Here is a 24,566-nt window from a genome sequence, read left to right on the forward strand (position 1 = left end):
ACACACAGATCACTGCGCAATGCTTCAATCAAACAGTTTTGCGAAGATGTTAGACTAGTTCATCTTCTGGGAATGCATTTTTCCCCCGTTTTTTTTGGTTAATTTGTTTGTTATGTTCATGGAAAGTTGAACCCCTTCAAAGCGTCTAAATATGTACATTGCCGTATGGCTGTAGACTTTAAGCTGTGCGGCTGATGCTGATCATTCTAATTAGCTGAATATTATTCGTATGGAACTTTTTATCTTACACACACACACACACACACACACACACACACACACACACACACACATACAATCCGATGCTGACTATGTCAGTCACTAGATTGTCTGGTCCAGACTCTATTATTCCATATAGCTGGAAATTACTGAATGCGACGTATAGCTACAAACACTTAAACAACCTAACATACAGGGCCTATATTTTCGAAGCTCCCTTAACGCTAAGATAGTCGTAAGTGCCATACATTAATACTGACTTAGCGTTAAGACAGCTTTGAAAATCTGGGCTCTGGTTTGAAACTTACAGTCGTTGACCTGTCGTACACATCTGTTCACACACAGACCTTGACATCCAGATAAGTTTTAATGATATTTAAAGAATACAGCGGTTTGTCATAGCGCACGATCTAAGGTGATGATACTTATTCCATGCACATGTGTGACGAGAGGATTTACGTCGTTAACACATAATTCTCATGGGACTACGTTTCAAGAGGAACATGCATTGTTAATTATTTATTGCTGCAAACAGATGGCATTATAAAATGCGTCCTACAATCGCTTCAGTGTAACCAAGGCTCCTGTTCAGGATCGACATTAATCAGATTGTTGGCCCGAGCGTTGCCTGGCAACAAAGCTGTCGTTCCACCCATCTCAGGGGACTGATAACCTCGCAGCTGAAGGACGTATTCGCATCCACCGATGTATTCCGAATGAACATTCGCTAGCCTCGTTGTTTGGGAAGACCGAGGAAGCGAACATGGCTGAGAACTGAGGTAGGTTTACGAGGTTGTGCTGGTAATGTAGCTATTCTTGCAATGCACAGAGGCCAGATTGTAAATGTATAGATTTGTATAACAGATGGTATGCATCGTGACAATGCAACCATACATTCGCACCCACAACCCTGCATAAATCACCCATTGGAAACCGTGAGAGGCGTACGTACTTTTAGCACGTGAGTATAGTGCTTGTTGAAAGATCTCGCAGTCAGCAGATGTGCGAAATAGCGCGTAACGGTTCGCGGGTATAATGAGAGAGAGAGGGGGGGGGGGGGGGAGGGGGGGGGAGAGAGTGCGTGTTGTGATTTTGTGTGTGTGTGTGTGAGAGAGAGAGGGGGTGGGGGAGGGGAGGAGGTGCCAGTTAGTACATGACAGCTCATGTTATTTTGACAAACATGTTCACGACATAAATCCTTTCAGTCAGTGTTCACTGTTGCGCACGTCATAAACTGAAAATGATATTACACACTGTTGAGTTGGTACGCTGGTTGCATAAAAGACAGAGCCACTAGACCAAAGAGAAGAATGCAATTAAAAGTTGATAAATTATTGGCGGAACGTATGAAATATGTATGAAAGATTAAATTTTCGTTTTTCATTCAGATTAAGATATAATTACATGTTTGAACAACAGAAAGTTTTGCGATCGCCATAATGCTTCTTCGGAAATGTGTACAGTACGTACTGTTTATAGTTCTTCTCCGTACACGCTTTGGGGGAAATATACCTTGATCATTGTTTAAAGCAATGTAAACAATTCGAGATTTATGAAAGATTTGAAGATTTGAAATCAGTGGGAAAAGATCTTGCCATAGTCTAGTGGTTATTATGGCACGGCATGGCGTGACATACTTGGAATGTGTGTGGTATATGCATGGCATTTTAATGACACATAGTAAAATAACTAAATTCCACCTTTCCAAATTAGAATAATTCATCCGGATAGGAATGTCACGCTTCTCTGATCTTCATGAGTTTTCACCATTTTGAGCTGCCATGACAATGCATTTTCTTGTATATTTATACCGAATCCCAGTATTTAGTGACATGTACATAATTTACATGTGGAAATGCGCCGTGATGAATACGGAAAAAGGGTGTGGCTTACAATATTTTGCACGGTTTTAGTCGTGGTACCCGTGCACCCGGGTTAGACTTCGGTGACCTATGCTTGTGGTCAGAAGCGACTAACGGGATAGGGTGGTCGGATTAACTGACCTGGTTGACTCATGCCTTTGTATTCCAGTTGCGTACGTATGTCTATGCTGACTGTGTTGATGTCTGGATTTGATAATTATGATTATGGTCAAAATTCGACTATTTACAGACCGCCGCCATTGGTGATTACGTCGTTAAACAACAAATGACACGTTGAACTCGTTGATACGGTTCTTATGACATGCTTGTATCTATCTTTCAAGCAGGGGCATGGGTGGGTAGGAATTCGTCATGAAGAATTATGTCCCTTTCTCGCGAAGAGTTGTGTCCCTTTGTAATGAAGAGTTGTGTCCCTTTGGCGTGAAGAGTTGTGTCCCTTAGGTGTGAACAATGTCTACGATGATTTGTTCCATTCTGTTATTCGCATTGATTACCGACGGATTGCACGCCACGAATCAGTTAGAGCAAGGAAACTAATAGACCATTCATGGCTGGACTTGTAACAAGTCTCCAAGGTAATAATTAATATTTTAAGTAACAGTCTCAAACAGACTGGCATCCTTAGAGCGCTAGACTTGCCTCTCCAAAGGAAAAACTACTACATGTATACAGTACAGCCCTAGAGAAAGTCTAATCTGGGGTCGGCGACGCTTCAAAGACGGGTACACTTTTCGAAACCGCTGTGTTGTCGCTCTCCAATGACGAAGGTGACAGAAGGTGCTTTTAATTTTAGTTCATATTGTTTTTTGCTTTGTTTGGGGGGAAGCAACCGTATGCAGTACAGTTGTAGAATCTAGAATCTAGCGTTAATTTAGTGACACTGTATGTGTGCTAATGGATGTACCTGTCTTCTCGTGTTGAAGAATTTCATTTGTAGAAAGTCTTTGTCGAAACAACATAAGCTGCTAAAAGCTGGTATCTCTGGTACTTTTATCTCTAAAAGTAATAATAATCATATCTTCAACTGAAAAAAAAGACCAAAATTTAATCTTTCATCCATACTTCATACGCTCCATCAATAATTCATCAACATTTAATTGCATGTTTCTCTTTGCTGTAGTGGCTCTGGTTTGTTTTATGCATTCATCGTACCAACTCGGCCTTGCATAATCATTTTTATTTTATGACGCACGCAACACTGCACACTGATTGGAAGACTTAATGTCGTGAATTATTTCATAAAAAAACATGAGATGTTAATAACTGGCAGCTATATGCATGATGACGTGGTACACTCAGACGCTCTCAATCTATCACATAGAAGCGCGCTTTCTCACACAGGCACACGCTCTTTCTTTCTTTCTTTCTCTCTCTCTCTCTGTCGCACGCACGCACGCACGCACACACACATCTATCTGTATTCTTCGCTACTCACACCATCATTCACACAACGTCCGGCATACAATTAACTGTAATAATTTAAAAGAAACTACACTCAGACAGTTCACAATAAGAGGTCGCTTATAGGATGTATTACATTAATTTATTACACTCATTTTGTAGTTAAGGTTTTCACGCGCTCTATGTCCTCATTGATGTTGACATTTGTAACCTGAGCTTCCTGGACAATCGTACGTGAACCTGGGGCCCTTATTTGTTAAGGCCGGTTTTAGTCTACAAGAGAACGGTTTATCCCACTTTGTCCACTTCTAGAAATAGACACTGTTAAAACAACGGTGGAGGGGTGGGGTCGGTGGGGGTGGGGGTTAGGGTATAGTCTGTATCAGGCTAGTGGCAATTGGTATATATTGTCGTCTACTTAACTCTTAGGTCATGAAACTACTTATATTCATATACTACATGTAGTGTGCAACTGTCATTAACTCAGCATGACATTCATGGTAAGTGTCACGACTTTGAAATAATAATCTATTAACATACAAGTGATATTCATCTTAAGAAACACCAGTAAGAGTGACATGTCATCAGCATATCTGGAATCCTTTTTCAGCTTTTCACGAGTTCATTTTCTTGCACGAACATTAATTGTCAATTCACAGTGCAGTTAAATGACACGATCAAGGTATTGCGGAACAGATTTTCTTCCATGCTGGAGATCATCCTTCAGGGACTAGACCATTCCAGTGAGAGGACACCTCAGAGTGTCAACCCAGCCAATTTACCAGTATTCAGACTTTCAGTCAAGGTGTCAGCGGCATAACTATTATCATTTGTCTGAAATGTGCACACCAATTTATTGTCACCAGGTTTACCTTGAAAGAGACTATAATTACGTCCCTATTGTTCCTCTGGCGACTGCATTTTGTTGTTTTAAAGAAAGTAGGCAAAGTAGGGATACACCAAGAGAGCGGTAACAGAGCGACCTTGAAACGGAGATTTTGCACCACTTCGATGTCAGAGACTATTGTTGAGACTAAGACGTTTTAACGTCACAGCTGAATATGTGCCAGGGAAATCACTCATTGTCCCAGATACCTTGTCAAGAAGTCCACTGCAAAAGAGTGATACTGATGAAGTTTGCTTCGAGGATGATATGGAAGCCTTTGTAGAGTCTGTTTCCTCATCACGGCCAATCTCGGATGAAAAAGTTGAAGCCTTGAGAATTGCTACAATGAATGATGAAGAATTACAGATGGCAATTCAGTACACCCGATCTGGATGGCCAGATCACATCCGTAGTGTTTCACCTGTTGTTCATGCATACCACCAGATTCGTGGAGAGTTGTCTGTTGACAACCACCTGCTGATATTCAGGAATCGCATTGTAGTGCCAGTAGCAATGCGATTGGAGATTCTGGATAAAATTCATCAAGGGCACCAAGGTGTTAATAAGTGTGTGGATAGGGCAGCCACTTGTGTTTGGTGGCCAGGTATCAGTAACGATATCAGTGCTAAAGTGAGCCAGTGTGAATATTGCACCATCAATAGGCCTTCTCAGAGGAAGGAAAATCTGCAGAGTTCAGTGTTGCCAGAACGGCCATGGGAGAAAATTGGTGCAGATTTGTGTTATGTGAAAGGGGAAAATTTCCTCGTTGTGATCGATTATTATTCTCGATTCATCGAGATTGCTCACCTCAGTGTTATCAGTAGCAGAAATGTGATAGGAAAGCTGAAAGCTATGTTTGTGCGTTTTGGTGTGCCAGTTGAGTTCTGTTCTGACAATGGAACACAATTCACGTCTTCGGAGTTCAAGGATTTCGCAAGAGAATATGGATTCAAGTTGACAACTAGTAGTCCACATTTCCCACAAGCCAATGGGGAAGCGGAAAGCGGTGTGCGCATTGCCAAGCGCATACTACAGCAGGATGATCCATATATTGCTCTTATGGTGTACAGATCTACTCCAATCAGAGCCACGGGTGAATCGCCAGCACAATTAGTGATGGGTAGACAAATTAGAACCAATTTGCCTATCTTGCCAGGAAATTTGAAACCAAATTGGCCCAACATGGACAAAGTGAGAGAGACTGATGCGAGAACCAAGAAGTCTTATGAGACATTCTATAACCGACGTTACTCATCCAGGAACTTGAGTGTTCTAAATCCTGGAACACCAGTGCGTGTGAAAATTGACACTGAAAAGAAATGGACCACACCGGCAGTTGTAACTGGTGAAGCCGACACACCACGTTGTTACATTGTCCAAACTTCCAATGGAACATTTAGGAGAAATCGACGATATCTCTTAGTCGACAAGTCGAGAGATTCACCAGTGTCTGACTTCACACCCAACACTGTAGAATCTCCAGTCTGTCCAGCAGAACCTGCCAGCCACAGTAATGGTTCAGACATAAGTAGTAGTGACAATCAACAACAAGTGACAGTCACCAGATCTGGCCGCACTGTCAACCCACCGAATCGATTTGGCGATTGGGTGAAATAACCCTTTTTATGACTTTAAACATGTTAATATCATGTTGAATCAAGTAAAGTGTTAGCATTAGAAATGCTGTGTTTCAGTGTTCAAAGATTTATTTAGTTTCTTCTTCTGGAGTAGGAACTTTAGCAGTAATTATCATTAGTTGATGTGAAGTATACTATTGAGTGATTTAGTACTAGAAGTGCTAAGCAGATTTATGTTAGTAACAGTTGGTTACCATTGAGTAATAGTTTCAGTTTAGCGTAAAAGTGTTCATGTTTAACGGTTCAAATAATGTGTTAAGAGTTAGACATAAATATGCATAGATTCCATCTCAAAGGAGGGGAGATGTCAGTATAACTTAAGTTTTGTAATGCTATATACTGTATGACTACAGTTTGAAATAATTAGCCACTCCCTCAGTACATATTGTTTTATGCAAATGAATGCTCCCCGAGCACATGTTCCGATTTCGTTTTGGAATGCAGACGTGTCGTCTGCCAGTCAGAATTGTTTGCCAGTTTTCCTGCAATAAATAAGTATCAAGAAGATATCTTATGTTATGACAGTCCCTATTGTTCCTCGGGTGACTGCATTTTGTTTTAAAGAAAGTAGGGACACACCAAGAGAGCGGTAAGAGAGCGACAGTCCAGTCTTCACCAGCTAAATTAGTTACTGACGTAAGATACAGTCTCTGTAGTCTGGCTCGAGGACAAGGTCACCAAGTCTGACGACCAGTATTTTGCAGAGTTATACAGTCATTGGCTGTTGGGAACTTTTCTGTGGAAAGTGTTCACCATTGGGATAGAGAAACCAGTTTGGATTTAACATTATGCTGTGAGTATTGAAATGGGTATGGAACTAGGCTATGTTTGGAGAGTATTTAACGAAGCACCTGCAACCTGAGCTGATCTTTACAGTGGGAAGGACCGTTCCATCTTTCCTTTGTGTGATCATAATAATGGGGAACAGGAAATGAGTTTTCATGTTATGAAATGGTGTTCCTCTTGTATCCCCAACCACAGGCAAACTACAGCGCAAATGGGGTAGTGCAGCATAGAGAATATGACCAGTCTTCTTATATGCGAGCGAAGCATGTAAGAAGACTGGTCATTTTCTCTATGCTGCGCAACCCATTTGCGCCACAGTTTGCCTGTACATTAACAGCATCGACCCTTCAATATTTGGGCAACTAATTTGTACTCAATACAGTTGAAGAATGATAATATTATGTGTAGTTCCATAAATAACGTCTTGTGTTGGGTTACTAATTTAAATAATTTCAAAGAATCCAGCTAAACGTGCTTTGTACAACAGGACAATGATATCCTTTTGGCGCACACCTGGTGTCATCGATGATCAATCATGTGATTTTCCAATGTTTTTTTGAAGATGGGTTATATCCTGCTTTCACGTTTTGTATTTAATATGTTATGTAACAGTAAGCATTGGCAAATTACAACTGACTGAGCTGAACCAAATGGCGCTTGGGTTCTCAGTATCTTTTAGGACCAGACGACAGTGTCAGTGGTGAAATTTTGTAAATGTCTGTAACCAACACATCAGCTGTGGATGTCTATGATGCAATCAATTTCTCCATTGTCTAGTCAGAAGCCACATTAATCATTGAGATTTTATGTGACGATAACGCTTTGTTCAGTGAAATATCGGCATTCAATATACACAAGAGTCAAATTAGGTCTGTATTCAACTATAAATGTGAATTATTGAGGTGACAGAACAAGTAAACACATTTGAAACGTTCAATAAATATGCAAATTATGAAACTATCAGGACATTGTATCACATGACCGGCCATTTTGACATACGGTTTGTGCTCACTCTGACAACGCAAGGTTTACAATGATACGCCAGTTTTGTTGCGTTTTATGTACCACCCTGATTAGTACCCAGAAACATGCTGGTTGTAAACTTAGAGGACTGGATGGTCAGACTCGATGACTTGCTTTATAGCGTGTGAACCTGCCCAAACGACGGGCGAGCTGCTTATGTCATGTTCGGGACAGTGGAATAGCCTTGTGGTTAAAGCGTTCGCTCGTCTCTCCGAAGACCTGGGTTCAATTCCCAACATGGGTACAGTATGTGAAGCACATCTGCGATGTCCCTTACGTTGATGTTGTTGGAATATTGCCGAAAGCGGAGTAAAACTAAACTCATCCAATATATCAAGGTTAGGAGTATCAGACTGGCTCTTTCTGAGAAGGATGTTTAATAAAAAGCTTTTGCACAAACGCACATATGATCGCGCACACACATTCGAGATGGTATATACTAGGCACATAAAGCAACTGTGCATACAAAGGTTTAAAATGTTAATTATCAAACCAGTGTAGACACATAGGGATCCATTAAAGTTTATATGTACTTTTGACATTGTTATCATACTTATCAACTGGGATAATATGACAATGCAGAGTTTGTTTATGTGGCTAGTATATATTTCCGGGTTAGAACTAATCTTCAGCAACCCATGCATGTCGTTAGAGGCGAGAAACGGGATCGGGTGATAAGGTTCGCTCACTTGGTTGACACATGTCATCGTATCCCAATTGCATAAATCGATGCTCATGCTGTTGATCACTGCATTGTCTGGTCCAGACTCAATTATTCACAGACCGCCGCCATACAGCAAGAATATAGCTAAGTGCGGCGTAAAACTAAATTCACCCTTTGACCAGGAAGCACGGTAAATCCCACTAATAAATATCGTCAGTGATGTCACTTGCTGCACGGTTATGTAGTACGAGGTCACAGTATACTGAGTACTTTGAACATTTACAACAAACGCCTTCGTTGATGCTGTGTCGTTAGATCTGGACCTGTACAGTCATCACGACAGTTAGTACAGTTCGATAATTGAGATAATTGGCTGTTTAAAAGTCAAGGGCAAAGTCTGAGAGTACAATGGATGCTTCATGTTTTTGTGGAACAAATTTATCTTGGTAACGTGTTATCGTGCCGTAGCGACCGGGAGAGTTGCGTCTATCAGTCGCAGGATTATCCAGTCCGGAGTCAGTTATTTCGTTGCCGTCATTCAAGCACTAACTATATGTATGTCCATACCTGCCTCACAATACGCACAGTAAAATGATATGGATAGTTGCATATAGTTTCTGATTATATACAATTTGGACAGCAACAAATAACACCATGTAAGTTGACAAGGAGTCCCAACGCAGTGGGACATTCAGAACCTGAGGAAATGTCCTGAACCTGAGGAAAGACTTGTTACATTTTGGGCGGACATTCTGCTGGTGGGCTGGGAAAGTAATGAGAGAGAGAGAGAGAGAGAGAGAGAGAGAGAGAGAGAGAGAGAGAGAGAGAGAGAGAGAGAGAGAGAGAGAGAGAGAGAGAGAGAGAGAGAGAGAGAGAGAGAGAGAGAGAGAGAGAGAGAGAGAGAGAGAGAGAGAGAGAGAATGACGTCTTCCCACGAAACCTAATGTTTCATATCGACACTTGTCATGTTTGTCACGACGCAAGTCGACGTCGGATTAACTCAGATTGGCAGTAGGGTTTCAGCCTGTCGGAGAGTTATTAATCTGATCCCTACAGCTCTATCTTCTCGTGTAACCTGGCCAGTTCAGGCATTGTTTTATGGCTTTTTCTCATTTACAGGCAATGAACGTCAACAAGTCGATATATTAAAGACGCACGTCTGACGAAGAAGGACAGATTCTCACGGTAAGAAGTCTACCTTCGGTCGTTTTCCCCTAATATTCAAAGCAAGTGTTTTGGATCCTCTTTGGACAGACATGAACATGGATACTTCAAGTTAATGCTTTGTCCCTAAACATAGTTGACAGGTTTGTTAATTTAACGTCGCACTTAGCAATATTACATCTACATGGCAGCGGTCTGTAAATAATCGAGTTCAGATCAGACAATCCTGTGATTGTGTAAACCACTATGACATGTCAACCAAGTCAGCGAGCCAGACCACCCGATCGCCTTGCATTTTTGGTGCATTTTGTTAGTGCTCATGTTTGAAACTGCAGATTTGGTTTTGTGCAAAATTTTGTTTTACGGTTTAACTTTTAACAGACGCACTTGATCAGTTATTTAGAAATGGTCTCACATACATTTGTATTTCAAGAAAGGCGTCTTTATACCAATTACGGTACACACTCTCAATTTCCATCAAAAACACCCTTCACTATAACATTTAGAATATAAATGCAGAATTCGTTTCTTTTTTAAATAAAGCGTAATAGGTAAACCTATTACCAACACGAGAACGTTTTTGTCAGTATTTTCTACTTTTTTCCCTTGTGTGAATGACTGTTGTTTTACGCCGAAAATCACGACTGGGGACACCACAAATGGGCTTCACGCGTTTTACCCATATAGAGAATCGATCCCAGGCGTGAAGAGCGAACACTCCGACCGCGAGGCTATCCCAGCGCCCGTTTCTTTTGAGAGGTGCAATCGCAAATCCTATATCCTCAGTGGCTGTAGACCCATTACCCGAACTACATGTTTCCATTTTCAATCTAAAATGAAAAATCTTCCACCAATTATGTTTACGATAAATGGAAATTTAGCTCCGCGAAGTAACTGCGTGGCGCATATATAAAACTCCATAAACAGTAACTGAACGAGATCTCCCGAGCGAAATCTCTCGATCAAGAATGGAATGAGTAAATCATGAGAAAAAATGTTTGTCTGCATTTAGCATTTCATTATCAATGACACACGCCATCAAACACTGGCGATGAAATTCGCGCAGTGCACCAATGTATCACAGACTGGTGTATATTACTTTTGACCACAATCTAAATAGCATTATGTATTCAAGTCATTAATTGGTGGCATAAAACGTGTTTTACAATGTAATTTGACCTCCGCCGTTTAATTTAGAAATATCAAAGAGTTACCAAAAAAAAGGCCTCAGTGCGCTCACACTACAAATGCTTCGTAAATACCGTGTTTCCTCTAACTGGCGGCTTGGTGCTTATTTTATCTGCGGACTTCCAGACCCGGCGCTAATTAGAGGTTGGATGTTTTTATGCATACTGGGTGTACTTTCCATAATTGTTAGTGAGTTGCTCTATCCCGACGCTTATGAGATACCAGGCACTTACCAGAGGAAGTACGGTACTCCCAATGTATTAGCACTCCCCTAGTTGTATCAGCATCAATTATTTACATATGTATACTTGGCAAAGACCTTAAACATATTTAACGTATGCTTTCCTAAAAGAAAAAGAAAGAAATACATTTTAAAAATGTATTATTGATTCTCGGCCATATTATGAAGAGGGAATAGTTGCAGCACCTCGTCACCGAAAGGAATTACACTAACGTTGCCTGTGCCCGGCTGTCATGTGTCAAGTCCTGCATCACACCGATGATGGCGCCGAAACTTGTCAGAATCTTAGCTTCATGAAAAAATAATAATAACTGAGAAATGAGTCAAGGTTTAGGTTGCCAAATGGACACAACTCGCTGTTCGACGAGACCATCACTTTAATATGAACGCGGAGTACAGCCTGTTCAGCTTGACCTGATCAAGTGAATACTAATACATCGCATGCCCGTGTGCCAACTGGTTGGGTCTATTATTGAGCAGGGGTGCCCCTTTGTCAGTTGATTTTTAACATGACCAAACAGCCGAGGCAAGGCTACCGTTTGACATCTCAGTGAAATTATCAGCAATGTCCTGCCTTTCTTTAAAACGAAGCTACAGATGATTGAATGTTTCCAATGTGTGCATGCTTAGCACGAAAGCAACATCTATAACGTTCTCTGATCCCCTATTCAATGAAGTTAACTCGACCTGCCGTTTGTGCCATTTGACCTCCTGGGATATGCATATGTAGAGTAACGCAGGTCAAGCTAAACAAGCCGTAGTCAAGTGGCTAAACCTTCGTACGGCTTTCCAAAGTGTAAGGTTCGAATCCCCGCATGGTTTAATGTTTGTGGTCCATTTCTGGTGTTCCCTGCTGTCCTGGAATATTTCTAAAACCACACTCGCTAATGACGGTAAAACAAGTGATGCCTCTCAATGTACTTACGTTCACAGACAGGCTATTGTCTTGACAATCCAGGTGATTTGACAGGTAAAAGCGGGAACTTGAGTGAGTTTAGTTTTACGCCGCTTTTAGCAGCATTCCAGCAATATCACGTCACACACTTCACCCATGTGGGAAATCGAACCCGATATATTTGATATCAGTAGACACTTGAGTTAGATTCTCTATTTGCAATGATAATATATGTTTGTGGGCCACATTCAAGTCACGTGTTACGGATCTGGCACTATGTGAGACAGTGGTGACATACTGTAATGATGTGATGTATGACTGGCATCACAATGATTGGGTCTGTCAAGGAAGATCAGGTCACCGTGGACAGCACTGTATGAGGATTTGATATACTTCCGATACCTATATACTTCTTCAGGGGCGGTAAGGTAAGAATGATGGTTAAAGCGTGCATTCGTCACGTCGAAGACGAGGGTTCCATTCCCTACATGTGTGCAAAGTGAGAAGCCCATTTGTGGTGTGTTCAGGTGTGGTATTTCTGGAATATTGATAAAAGCTGCGTAAAGCCATAATTAAACCGACCCGTGAAAGTCCGGGGTAGAATAGGCCTTCATCAGCCCATGCTTGCAATAAAAGGCGACTATGCTTGTCGTAAGAGGCGACTAACGGGATCGCGTGGTCTGGCTCGCTGACTTGGTTGACACATGTCATCGGTTCCCAAGTGCGCAGATCGATGATCATGCTTTTGATCACTGGATTGTCTGGATCAGTCTCGATATTTACAGACCGCCGTCATATAGCTGTAATATCACTGAGTGCGGCGTAACCGTACGCTCACGCATTCACTCATAATGAAACCTGTTACGACTGAGGTATATTGCTTTGAATTAGCAATATTATTGCCTTTTAAAATTATCGTCTTAAAAGCTCAAATGTTGTGCATTGTGAAAATGCACCCATCGTTATAAATTATCTTACAGTAAATACGGTATTAGTGCGTGCATCACATCTGTTTTACGGTTAATGGATGCGTTGAAAGCGAAGACAATTAAACTAGGATTACAAAATCATACGAACAATATGAACAGGATATGAGTATTATAATGACACTACATTCAAAATTGTAAAACTAAAGGTAGGGGTAAAGTATGGCATATAGTATGTAGCATACAGATCGGCCTCCTGTTTATAGCATTTTTGACAGACGACTAAATAGTTTTTTTACGAGTTTCATAAAATGCGTGACACACCAGGACGTGATATGTACTCGTATTTAGTAATATCTTTTTTAAGCATCATATGATCACCATGAAGGATCGAAAGACTTCTTTAAAGTAGGTTAAGCGTATTAAAAAAACAATATTTGTCTTTCAACAATGTGAGGACCATCGACCCAATCCACCCTTGTGACATCTTTCTATATACTGTCATCCTTCCTTGAAATTTCAAGTGCATCAAAAATTGACGTATACAGTCGGATGTTATTACATGCGCATGACTATTATACTGATGTTAGGTAACTGGTGTCAGAATCGTTTATTCTCGCCGCGTCTCCTACACGAGCTTCGTAAAGTCACTGTGGCACAATTGGGGGTGGGGGGTGGGGGGGGTGGGGTGGGGGTGGGGGTTACCAATTCACCAATTATATTTTTATCCTTTAGAGCCCGTACAATGCAGAAAGCGACACTGATCAGTGACCACTCGTCCTACCGCTGATACGCGTGTCAATGTATTCCGTTGTGGGCTCATTATCGTTGTATCGAGAATCCTGTGAGCGCCCGGCTTCTTTTGTCAAGGTTTCACAGTATTCAGTAGAACCATTGGATCGTAACAAATGTAAACATGTTTTTTGTAAATGGCATTTTGATGTACCTAAACCGTTAACCACTAAACAGACACCTACGTTGAATGGGCGCCTGCCTTAAATATATGCTTCTGCTGAATGGACATCTTCCTTGAACAGACGCCATCCTTGATTAGACGTCATTCTTGATTAGACGCCATCCTTGATTGGATGCCATCCTTGAACAGACGCCATCCTTGTATATACGCCTGGCTTGAATAAAAGCCTTCCTTGAAAAGAAGTCTTCCTTAAATAGACACATTCCTTGACTAGACGCCAGTCTTGAATAGATGGCTGCCTAAAAATTGATGCATGAGTAAAAAAAGACTCATTCCTTGAATATACCCCAGCAATATACGCTCGCCTCGTACAGACCCATATCCAAATCTATAAGTTTATGCGTTCATGAAAGTGTTTACACATAAAAAAATTGCCGCCAGCTCCTAACATTAATATACAGACCGTTAGACGCCTGACACAGGACATCTGTGAGATGAATACCAATAATCTACCGAGCTGTTAATCAAGGTTTTACGGTATCGTGTTGAAGCGTGAAATATCTGTGTTCATACAAGTAGCGTAACACTGTGGTGAGACCGATCAGTTGACGACATGAAGCTGGGCGGTAAGTTTCACCATAAGCTATATGTTCCTGGTGTTGCTCCGTGCTTCACTCCGCCTTCAGAAACCACAGGCAATGTTGACTGCACGGATGCTGTACAACAGCTATTGTTTGTGAGGTTGGTTATTTGTTTGTGTTTTATTGTGGTTGAATCTGTTGTCGTACTATTGTGTTCATGTTCAACGGGGAGGTGTTTGATTGCATGTTTTGTGGCACAGCCATTTTTTTGTATGTGTATTCAGTGTCCCAGTTCGGATATTTCTCCCTTGTTTGTCTCATCCCTTGTTTGTCTCCTCGTGTATGCTCCTTGTGCATGAAACAACTCATTAGAAACACGGAGAAGCATTACCAGTGTCATGCATAGCATGTCTGTCTAGCAACTATTTTTTCTATATTTCATCGTGACCCGTGAAGGTCACGGGGTAGAGTAGGCCTTCAGCAATCCATGCTTGCCATAAGAGGTGACTATACTTGTCGTAAGAGGTGACTAACGGGATCGGGTGGTCAGGCTCGCTGACTTGGTCGACACATGTCATCGGTTCCCAAGTGCACAGATCGATGCTCATGTCGCTGATCACTGGATTGTCTGGTCCAGACTCGGTTATTTACAGACCGCCGCCATATAGCTGGAATATTGCTGAGTGCGGCGTAAAACTGAACTCACTCACTCACTATATTTCGTCGTAAGTGACGTCATGATCGGTGACGTCCATGAATTTGACCGTCACACTTGCTGACCGTATTTTCAAACACGGCACAAATGCACATGACGAACATAGATAATAACGAAATTATTACGCTAGCAAGTGTGCCATAATACTTTTACGAAACGAGTGTGAAATGTTGTATTACCCGAGCGAGTGTTCAGGGTCGGACCATGGAGTGAGTGAGTGAGTTTGGTTATACGCCGCTTTTAGCAATATTCCAGCGATATCACGGCGGGGGACACCAGAAAATGGGCCTCACACGTTGTACCCATGTGGGGAATCGAACCCGGGTCTTCGGCGTGACGAGCGAACGCTTTAACCACTAGGCTACCCCACCGCCCCCCGGACCATGGATGAACCACGTAGCCAATAACACAATAATACTTGTTGGAGTAGTAATCTCAGTATATACCATGCGTGATACTGCTAGTACTTATATTCCTTGATCATAAATCATCTCTGGTAGGACAAGGATGCAAGATCAGCTTAACGATATGTCATGGGAATGTGTGACAACAGCTGGGACGCTGTATACATATCAGTCTTTTTCAAAAACTGAGCAAAATCGGAAACTTGAACTATATATACTTGCAAAAATATGGTTCTTAGTATACTAGACTGAACACATATTTACGATTAATTCGACGCATGTTCATGTATATACAAACGATCCAGAATTATAATATAATTATAATACTAATATTTATGATAACAATAAGGCCTCTTATACGCTTTACGCTGCAGGGGCATGCCATAAGCGCATACAAGATGGTGGGCATTATTACCCTCGATAATCCAAGCTGTGAGGCGCTAGAAGGTTAATAGTCATGACATCCTACCGGGTAGGATTTCTGCGGGCTTAACAGAGGCGATTTTGAAGTCACTTTACTGTTGTGAGTTCATACGTGTTTCGTTGCTGCACAGGACAAAAGTCCTAGAAACTCTCAAAAGTCAAGCTGCCAAACGTCCTGTAACCAACCAACCAACCAACCAACCAGTAACATGTAGTTTACAAATGTTTGTGACCGATTTTGTGACAAGGGCTGAAGTGTCGTGTCTGCTTAATGACGAGGGAATGACGAGGAAGTGATGCAAGTCTAGGTGAGTGAGTGAGTTTTTTGTACGCCGCTTTTAGCAGTATTCTAGCAATCTCACGGCGGAGGACACCACAAATGGTCTTCACGCATTGCACCCATGTAGGGAACCGAACACGGGCCTTCGGCATGCATACACACTAGGTTACGCGACGGCCCGATGCTGGTATACGGCTGCTCGGGAGAGTGTCACTACCCAAAGGCGTATCATTTATTCGTGAAATTCGACGATTTCGTGGGTTATGCCTCAGAAGACAAGAAACCTGTGCCCGCAAAGATTCACCTCACCTTGTCAGTCTCACCGAAACAAACACGATGTAACTGACAGTTGCGACATATGGCGCCTCTTGTTATACATCAATACCGTGTCACTACTGCATGACTAATAGTCTTCAGAGCCTGTGCAAGATTGCACGGCAGATGATTTGATTATGTATGGCGAAAGCTTTTTGGGTTGGTTTGTTGTTTAACTATGCTGATGGAAAGGATAAATGAAGAAAGCTGGGCCCTTATTCTCCAAACGTTCGTAGCTCTAAGAATTCGTAACTTTGATCGTAGCCAATGTCTTAAGAAAGGGCTTACGAACTTCGTAAGGTTACGAACGCTTCGAGAAAGCCTGGCTGGTGGTCAGGTTCGCTGACATGATGGATGCATGGCGTCAATCACTGGATACTCTGGTCCAGACTTGTGTATTTACAGGCCACTATTATATATCTGTTGTTGCTGAGTGCTGCGTGAAACAAAAAAAACACTCAGAATGAATTACTCATTAGCTGTTGGCATTTTGTGTAAGACCTCACTTATTCTAATTACAGCCATACGGCGGCGTTCTGTAAATAATCGAATCTGGACCAGACAATCCAGTGATCATCTTCAATTAATTCCTGGTTTATTTCAGAGGTGAAGAGACGTCTTATACCAATCAGAGGAGCAACAATGGGAAGCACTGACGGCCTTACCGGAAGTCGACCCGTGACGTCACGACTATGTCAGCGAATCAAAAACAAGCTGTTATTCTCAGGAGATGGAGTCACACCTCCCAACTGGCCCGTCATCGGCCTCATGTTCCTTGCACTGGTAGGACTTTGATTAAGACGTCCGTTTACCCATTGATTATACCAATTAACGTATGTTTAAATTTCTTGTGATGTAAAAAAGTGATTTGAAAAGTTATTGAATTAAAATGACCAAAATGTGTCGCATGTGTTTCTGATCGACCAGCAATGACTCTGTACCTTAGGAACATATCTGATTTGTATATAAACACCACGAGCCTTCAGTAAGATTGTGATTATTAACAACATGTCATTATATTTGTTTAGTTTTTTTCAGTTCGCCAGCGCCTTTACCCTGACATTCTTGTTTCCCTTCCTCCCAGAGATGATCCTAGTAAGTTGATTAACCTACTTTACATGGAAGCTTTAGGTAATTTGGAGTCAAGCGTATTGGGGTGGGTTAAGGATCGGGTTCAGATTTTTAGAACGTTGTATTTCACCTGATTTCATGTTGATGCCCCGCTTCTTTTTTCAGTTAAGCCCTTGTAAATATAACTTGAATTATGTTCAAGAAGGAATTCCATTTCACCCCATCATTTCAGGGTTTCGGATACAGCGAGGAACAGAAGGGTTACTATGCTGGACTCGTAGCCTCCTCCGTGTTCGCCGGCCGAGCTGCGGGAAGGTATGTACATACTTCCGGGTACCCATCAACAGATGACTTTTACCTTTACCGAAATAAACAAGGAACTATAAGGTCAAGCATTGTTTGAAAACCCGGAAGTGGCACCCTCAGACCGGAAGTGCACATATATTTATTTGACTGTGTCTGATCCAGATTCGGGTGCAGAGTCAAACAACATCTAGACGTAAAGCCATCATCTGAACACGCATAGGTATACAAGTAATCAGCTGATTGCTTGAATCAAGAACAATTTACAATGCATGGCGATATAGATTGATTTCAGTTTCAAAATTTGAACTGTAACATTCCATCGCATCTGTAAAGGACTACTCACATGTCGATAAGAAGTAAACGAAATAAGATGGCTCTGTCCTTTTCTCTGTCTTAGCTACTTCTGGGGATGGCTTTCGGACAGGAAAGGCCGGAAGTTGGTGCTACTGCTGACGCTAGGTGGCAGTGGTGTATTCTCGCTCATGTTCGGGTTCACGCAGAATCTCGCTATGGCCATTGCTGCAAGGTTCTTCACGGGGCTGTTCAGCGGTGAGTAGTTCTGCAGAGGCTTCCTGCACTTCTTCACACTCAGACATGTTTCACACATGAAACATATGCAAAGATTCAGTTCTGTGTTTAGTATTTCATATCCATGGCAGCTTTAAAGGCGAGAAGTGTGGTCGAAAATTAGATAGCCTTGTGTTTCTCACAGACTCTAGAGAAAAGTGTCAAACAAGTCCAGTTCATGACTGGAAATGATTTGACAGGTCCAGGTTGCCTTAGTTCTTGGTATAGACGTAAATGGTGATAACTTGGGGATAACTATATTTCTGGACTAAATGTCAGGCAAGGTAGGTCTGTGTCCCAAACCGAATCTGTTAAAAGTGAAATTACATCCTATAATCTCATTCACTCCCGCGCTTTGTTCTGTATATTTGTCAATAAAAACCAACAACTGAGATATACTGAACAGCAAAAGAAACGCAACTCTTGTATTCGGTCATTTTTGGTATTTTCAAATAGAAGACGTAATCGTGAACGCTTACTTTTATGAGATTTCTTTTTTTTTTTCGAAACTTCCGTTTGTTTTGCTGTTCAGCATTTGTTTTCAGTCTCATAATAATCAGATTCTGATTACAGCGTCTCGATGGATACTAGGCGCTATATAAATGAATTGTTATTGTTACGTGGACATCGCAGTTGTCTAAAAGGTCACCAGGTCAATGAATGATAGGAAAGAGACTTTAGCGGTCTCTCGCGTGTTTATGGATTCGAGAGGTCCCTCTTCTTGTCTACAGGAATCTTGGGTACGGCCAAGACAGTCCTGTACGAGGTGTCAGACAACACCAACCAGGCCGTCGGGATGTCCATGATCAGCTTAGCCTGGGGTGCAGGTATCATACTTGGTCCAGCTACAGGGGGTAAGTCAGTGATGGGGGTGAATAAGACCATCTGGAGTGATTGCACTTGACCAAAGACAATGGGTGACAATTTGTGACTTTAGCGTAAAGAACTGACTTTGTTAAAAATGACGGTGATTAACCCACCGAAATTATACTCTTGAAAAAAAGTAGGGGAACTTCATTTTTTTTATATTTATTTACGATTAAAAATATTTAGGCGATTTATCGGAGTCAATCAATGTTGATATGATATTATTGAAACCTGTGAAGGTCCGGGGTAGAATAGGCCTTCAGCAACCCATGCTTGCCGTAAGAGGCGACTAACGGGATCGGGTGGTCAGTCTCGCTGACTTGGTTGACACATGTCATCGGTTCCCAATTACGTAAATCGATGCTCATGCTGTTGATCACTGGACTGTCTGGTCCAGACGCGATTATTTACAGACCGCCGCCATATAGCTGGTATATTGCTGAGTGCGTCGTAAAACTCAACGCACTCAATTACACTTCCTTACAACCGTAGTTATTTGGAATGTAGTCGCTTTTCAAAAATGATTGGTATATGGCATATGATTTGCATGTATACGATGTTCATTTTAAAATAAACGACCAGAAACACAAACACTAACAAATGTGTGATGCAAGATGAGTGTCAAAATTAATGTTCTAGGTGATTTTTCGACCTTCTTGAAAAACGTCACAATCAAGAATGGGACCCCATGCACATATATGGGGCTACTTCATTGTGCACGTGCATATCATGTGCATATGTGTTTATTGGTGGTAATAGAGGAAATGGTGGTGCGTTCATAAGATGACAGTCCTTGAAAAGTCTGTTAACGTTAACATTTCCTATCCAAATTGACAGTTCAGGTTCCCCTACTTTTTTGAAGAGTATATATCACGCGTTATATCACACCCGGAGTCCAAACATAGTGTATTTTTAGGGACATTTTGTAACGTACTCTGAGTACACACACATGCAAGATAACTTCATATGCGATACCCCCAAACCATTGGCATCGTATTGCTTATCATGATAGGTATATGTTGCGGGTTCGACATAGGAAGCATTCATGATTGTGAGTAATATATACATGTATACATTTTTCGTGACATGATACTTTGGAACCAAACTCACTCACTCACCCATCTCACCAGGTTACCTAGCATCCCCGGTGGTGAAATACCCGGAAACATTCTCCCCCGGGTTCTTCACGCGCTTCCCCTACATCATTCCCGCCATCGTAACCTTCTTCGTTAACGCCGTTGTCTTCCTGGTCCTCGCCTTCAGGATGAAAGAGACGCTTCAGAGCAGGTAACGTGGTACTTTCTAACCTGCCAAGAATTCGGCTACTCTCGAACCCACCACGAATACGGCTACTCTCAAACCTTCCATTAGCATGGCTACTCTTTAACCCTTTAACCTTCCATGAATACGGCTACTCTCTAACCTTCCATGAATACTCTCTGACATTCCATGAATACGGCTACTCTCTAACCTTCCATGAATACTCTCTGACATTCCATGAATGCGGCTACTCTCTAACCTTCCATGAATACTCTCCAACATTCCATGAATACGGCTACTCTCTAACCTTCCATGAATACTCTCCAACATTTTAGGAATACGGCTACTCTCTAGCATTCCATGAATACTCTCTGACATTCCATGAATACGGCTGCTCACTAACTTTCCATGAACACTGTCCAACATTCCATGAATACGGCTACTCTCTAACATTCCATGAATACTCTCCAACATTCCATGAATACTTCTACTCTCTAACCTTCCGTGAATACTCTCTGACATTCCATGAATACGGCTACTCTCAAACCTTCCATGAATACTCTCTGAGATTCCATGAATACGGCTACTCTCTAACCTTCCATGAATACTCTCCAACATTTTATGAATACGGCTACTCTCTAACCTTCCATGAATACTCTCTGACATTCCATGAATACTTCTACTCTCAAACCTTCCATGAATACTCTCTGACATTCCATGAATACGGCTACTCTCAAACCTTCCATGAATACTCTCTGACATTCCATAAATACGGCTACTCTCTAACCTTCCATGAATACTCTCTGACATTCCATGAATACGGCTACTCTCTAACCTTCCATGAATACTCTCTAACATTCCATGAATACGGCTACTCTCTAACATTCCATGAATACTCTCCAACATTCCATGAATACTCTCTGACATTCCATGAATACGGCTACTCTCTAACATTCCATGAATACTCTCTGACATTCCATGAATACGGCTACTCTCTAACCTTCCATGAATACTCTCTGACATTCCATGAATGCGGCTACTCTCTAACCTTCCATGAATACTCTCCAACATTTTATGAATACGGCTAATCTCTAACATTCCATGAATACTCTCTGACATTCCATGAATACGGCTGCTCTCTAACTTTCCATGAACACTGTCCAACATTCCATGAATACGGCTACTCTCTAACATTCCATGAATACTCTCCAACATTCCATGAATACTTCTACTCTGTAACCTTCTGTGAATACTCTCTGACATTCCATGAATACGGCTACTCTCAAACCTTCCATGAATACTCTCTGAGATTCCATGAATACGGCTACTCTCTAACCTTCCATGAATACTCTCCAACATTTTATGAATACGGCTACTCTCTAACCTTCCATGAATACTCTCTGACATTCCATGAATACTTCTACTCTCTAACCTTCCATGAATACTCTCTGACATTCCATGAATACGGCTACTCTCTAACCTTCCATGAATACTCTCTGACATTCCATAAATACGGCTACTCTCTAACCTTCCATGAATACTCTCTGACATTCCATGAATACGGCTACTCTCTAACCTTCCATGAATACTCTCTGACATTCCATGAATACGGCTACTCTCTAACCTTCCATGAATACTCTCTGACATTCCATGAATACTCTCTGACATTCCATGAATACGGCTACTCTCTAACATTCCATGAATACTCTCTGACATTCCATGAATACGGCTACTCTCTAACCTTCCATGAATACTCTCTGACATTCCATGAATACGGCTACTCTCTAACCTTCCATGAATACTCTCTGACATTCCATGAATACGGCTACTCTCTAACCTTCCATGAATACTCTCTAACCTTCCATGAATACTCTCCAACATTTTATGAATACGGCTACTCTCTAACCTTCCATGAATACTCTCTGACATTCCATGAATACTTCTACTCTCAAACCTTCCATGAATACTCTCTGACATTCCATGAATACGGCTACTCTCTAACCTTCCATGAATACTCTCTGACATTCCATGAATACGGCTACTCTTTAACCTTCCATGAATACTCTCTGACATTCCATGAATACGGCTACTCTGTAACCTTCCATGAATACTCTCTGACATTCCATGAATACGGCTACTCTCTAACCTTCCATGAATACTCTCTGACATTCCATGAATACTCTCTGACATTCCATGAATACGGCTACTCTCTAACATTCCATGAATACTCTCTGACATTCCATGAATACGGCTACTCTCTAACCTTCCATGAATACTCTCTGACATTCCATGAATACGGCTACTCTCTAACCTTCCATGAATACTCTCTGACATTCCATGAATACGGCTACTCTCTAACCTTCCATGAATACTCTCTGACATTCCATGAATACTCTCTGACATTCCATGAATACGGCTACTCTCTAACATTCCATGAAAACTCTCTGACATTCCATGAATACGGCTGCTCTCTAACTTTCCATGAACACTGTCCAACATTCCATGAATACGGCTACTCTCTAACATTCCATGAATACTCTCCAACATTCCATGAATACTTCTACTCTCTAACCTTCCGTGAATACTCTCTGACATTCCATGAATACGGCTACTCTCAAACCTTCCATGAATACTCTCTGACATTCCATGAATACGGCTACTCTCTAACCTTCCATGAATACTCTCCAACATTTTATGAATACGGCTACTCTCTAACCTTCCATGAATACTCTCTGACATTCCATGAATACTTCTACTCTCTAACCTTCCATGAATACTCTCTGACATTCCATGAATACGGCTACTCTCTAACCTTCCATGAATACTCTCTGACATTCCATAAATACGGCTACTCTCTAACCTTCCATGAATACTCTCTGACATTCCATGAATACGGCTACTCTCTAACCTTCCATGAATACTCTCTAACATTCCATGAATACGGCTACTCTCTAACATTCCATGAATACTCTCTGACATTCCATGAATACTCTCTGACATTCCATGAATACGGCTACTCTCAAACCTTCCATGAATACTCTCTGACATTCCATGAATACGGCTACTCTCTAACCTTCCATGAATACTCTCTGACATTCCATGAATGCGGCTACTCTCTAACCTTCCATGAATACTCTCTGACATTCCATGAATACGGCTGCTCTCTAACTTTCCATGAACACTGTCCAACATTCCATGAATACGGCTACTCTCTAACCTTCCATGAATACTCTCTGACATTCCATGAATACGGCTAATCTCTAACATTCCATGAATACTCTCTGACATTCCATGAATACGGCTGCTCTCTAACTTTCCATGAACACTGTCCAACATTCCATGAATACGGCTACTCTCTAACATTCCATGAATACTCTCCAACGTTCCATGAATACTTCTACTCTCTAACCTTCCGTGAATACTCTCCAACATTCCATGAATACGGCTACTCTCAAACCTTCCATGAATACTCTCTGACATTCCATGAATACGGCTACTCTCTAACCTTCCATGAATACTCTCTGACATTCCATGAATACGGCTACTCTCTAACATTCCATGAATACTCTCTGACATTCCATGAATACGGCTACTCTCAAACCTTCCATGAATACTCTCCAACATTCCATGAATACGGCTACTCTCTAAACTTCCATGAATACTCTCCAACATTCCATGAATACGGCTACTCTCTAACATTCCATGAATACTCTCCAACATGCCATGAATACTTCTACTCTCTAACCTTCCATGAATACTCTCTGACATTCCATGAATACGGCTACTCTCAAACCTTCCATGAATACTCTCTGACATTCCATGAATGCGGCTACTCTCTAACCTTCCATGAATACTCTCCAACATTTTATGAATACGGCTACTCTCTAACCTTCCATGAATACTCTCTGACATTCCATGAATACGGCTACTCTGTAACCTTCCATGAAT

At 41.5% G+C, this 24,566-nt stretch overlaps 1 protein-coding gene across 5 annotated transcripts in view; it reads left to right on the top strand.

Annotated features, from left to right (window-relative positions):
• The first annotated feature begins 845 nt into the window (after nt 1-845).
• Nucleotides 846-24,566, top strand: part of LOC137297288 (uncharacterized) — a 30,759-nt gene continuing 7,038 nt past the window's right edge. Inside the window, exons 1-8 of one of the 5 annotated variants that reach the window (XM_067829314.1) lie at nt 846-998; nt 9,619-9,684; nt 17,152-17,330; nt 17,586-17,642; nt 17,851-17,933; nt 18,322-18,473; nt 19,223-19,345; nt 20,489-20,645. In XM_067829314.1, coding sequence (XP_067685415.1) covers nt 17,190-17,330; nt 17,586-17,642; nt 17,851-17,933; nt 18,322-18,473; nt 19,223-19,345; nt 20,489-20,645 — 713 coding nt within the window. In that variant the 5' untranslated portion in view covers nt 846-998; nt 9,619-9,684; nt 17,152-17,189. Of the gene's footprint in view, nt 999-6,441; nt 6,820-9,618; nt 9,685-14,368; nt 14,571-17,151; nt 17,331-17,575; nt 17,643-17,850; nt 17,934-18,321; nt 18,474-19,222; nt 19,346-20,488; nt 20,646-24,566 lie in introns of those variants that run through there. The other 4 variants (XM_067829308.1, XM_067829302.1, XM_067829321.1 and 1 more) reach the window with 4 other exon arrangements.

This window comes from Haliotis asinina, chromosome 1 (genome assembly GCF_037392515.1).
Source record: "Haliotis asinina isolate JCU_RB_2024 chromosome 1, JCU_Hal_asi_v2, whole genome shotgun sequence".
In the NCBI taxonomy this organism is placed as follows: domain Eukaryota; kingdom Metazoa; phylum Mollusca; class Gastropoda; order Lepetellida; family Haliotidae; genus Haliotis; species Haliotis asinina.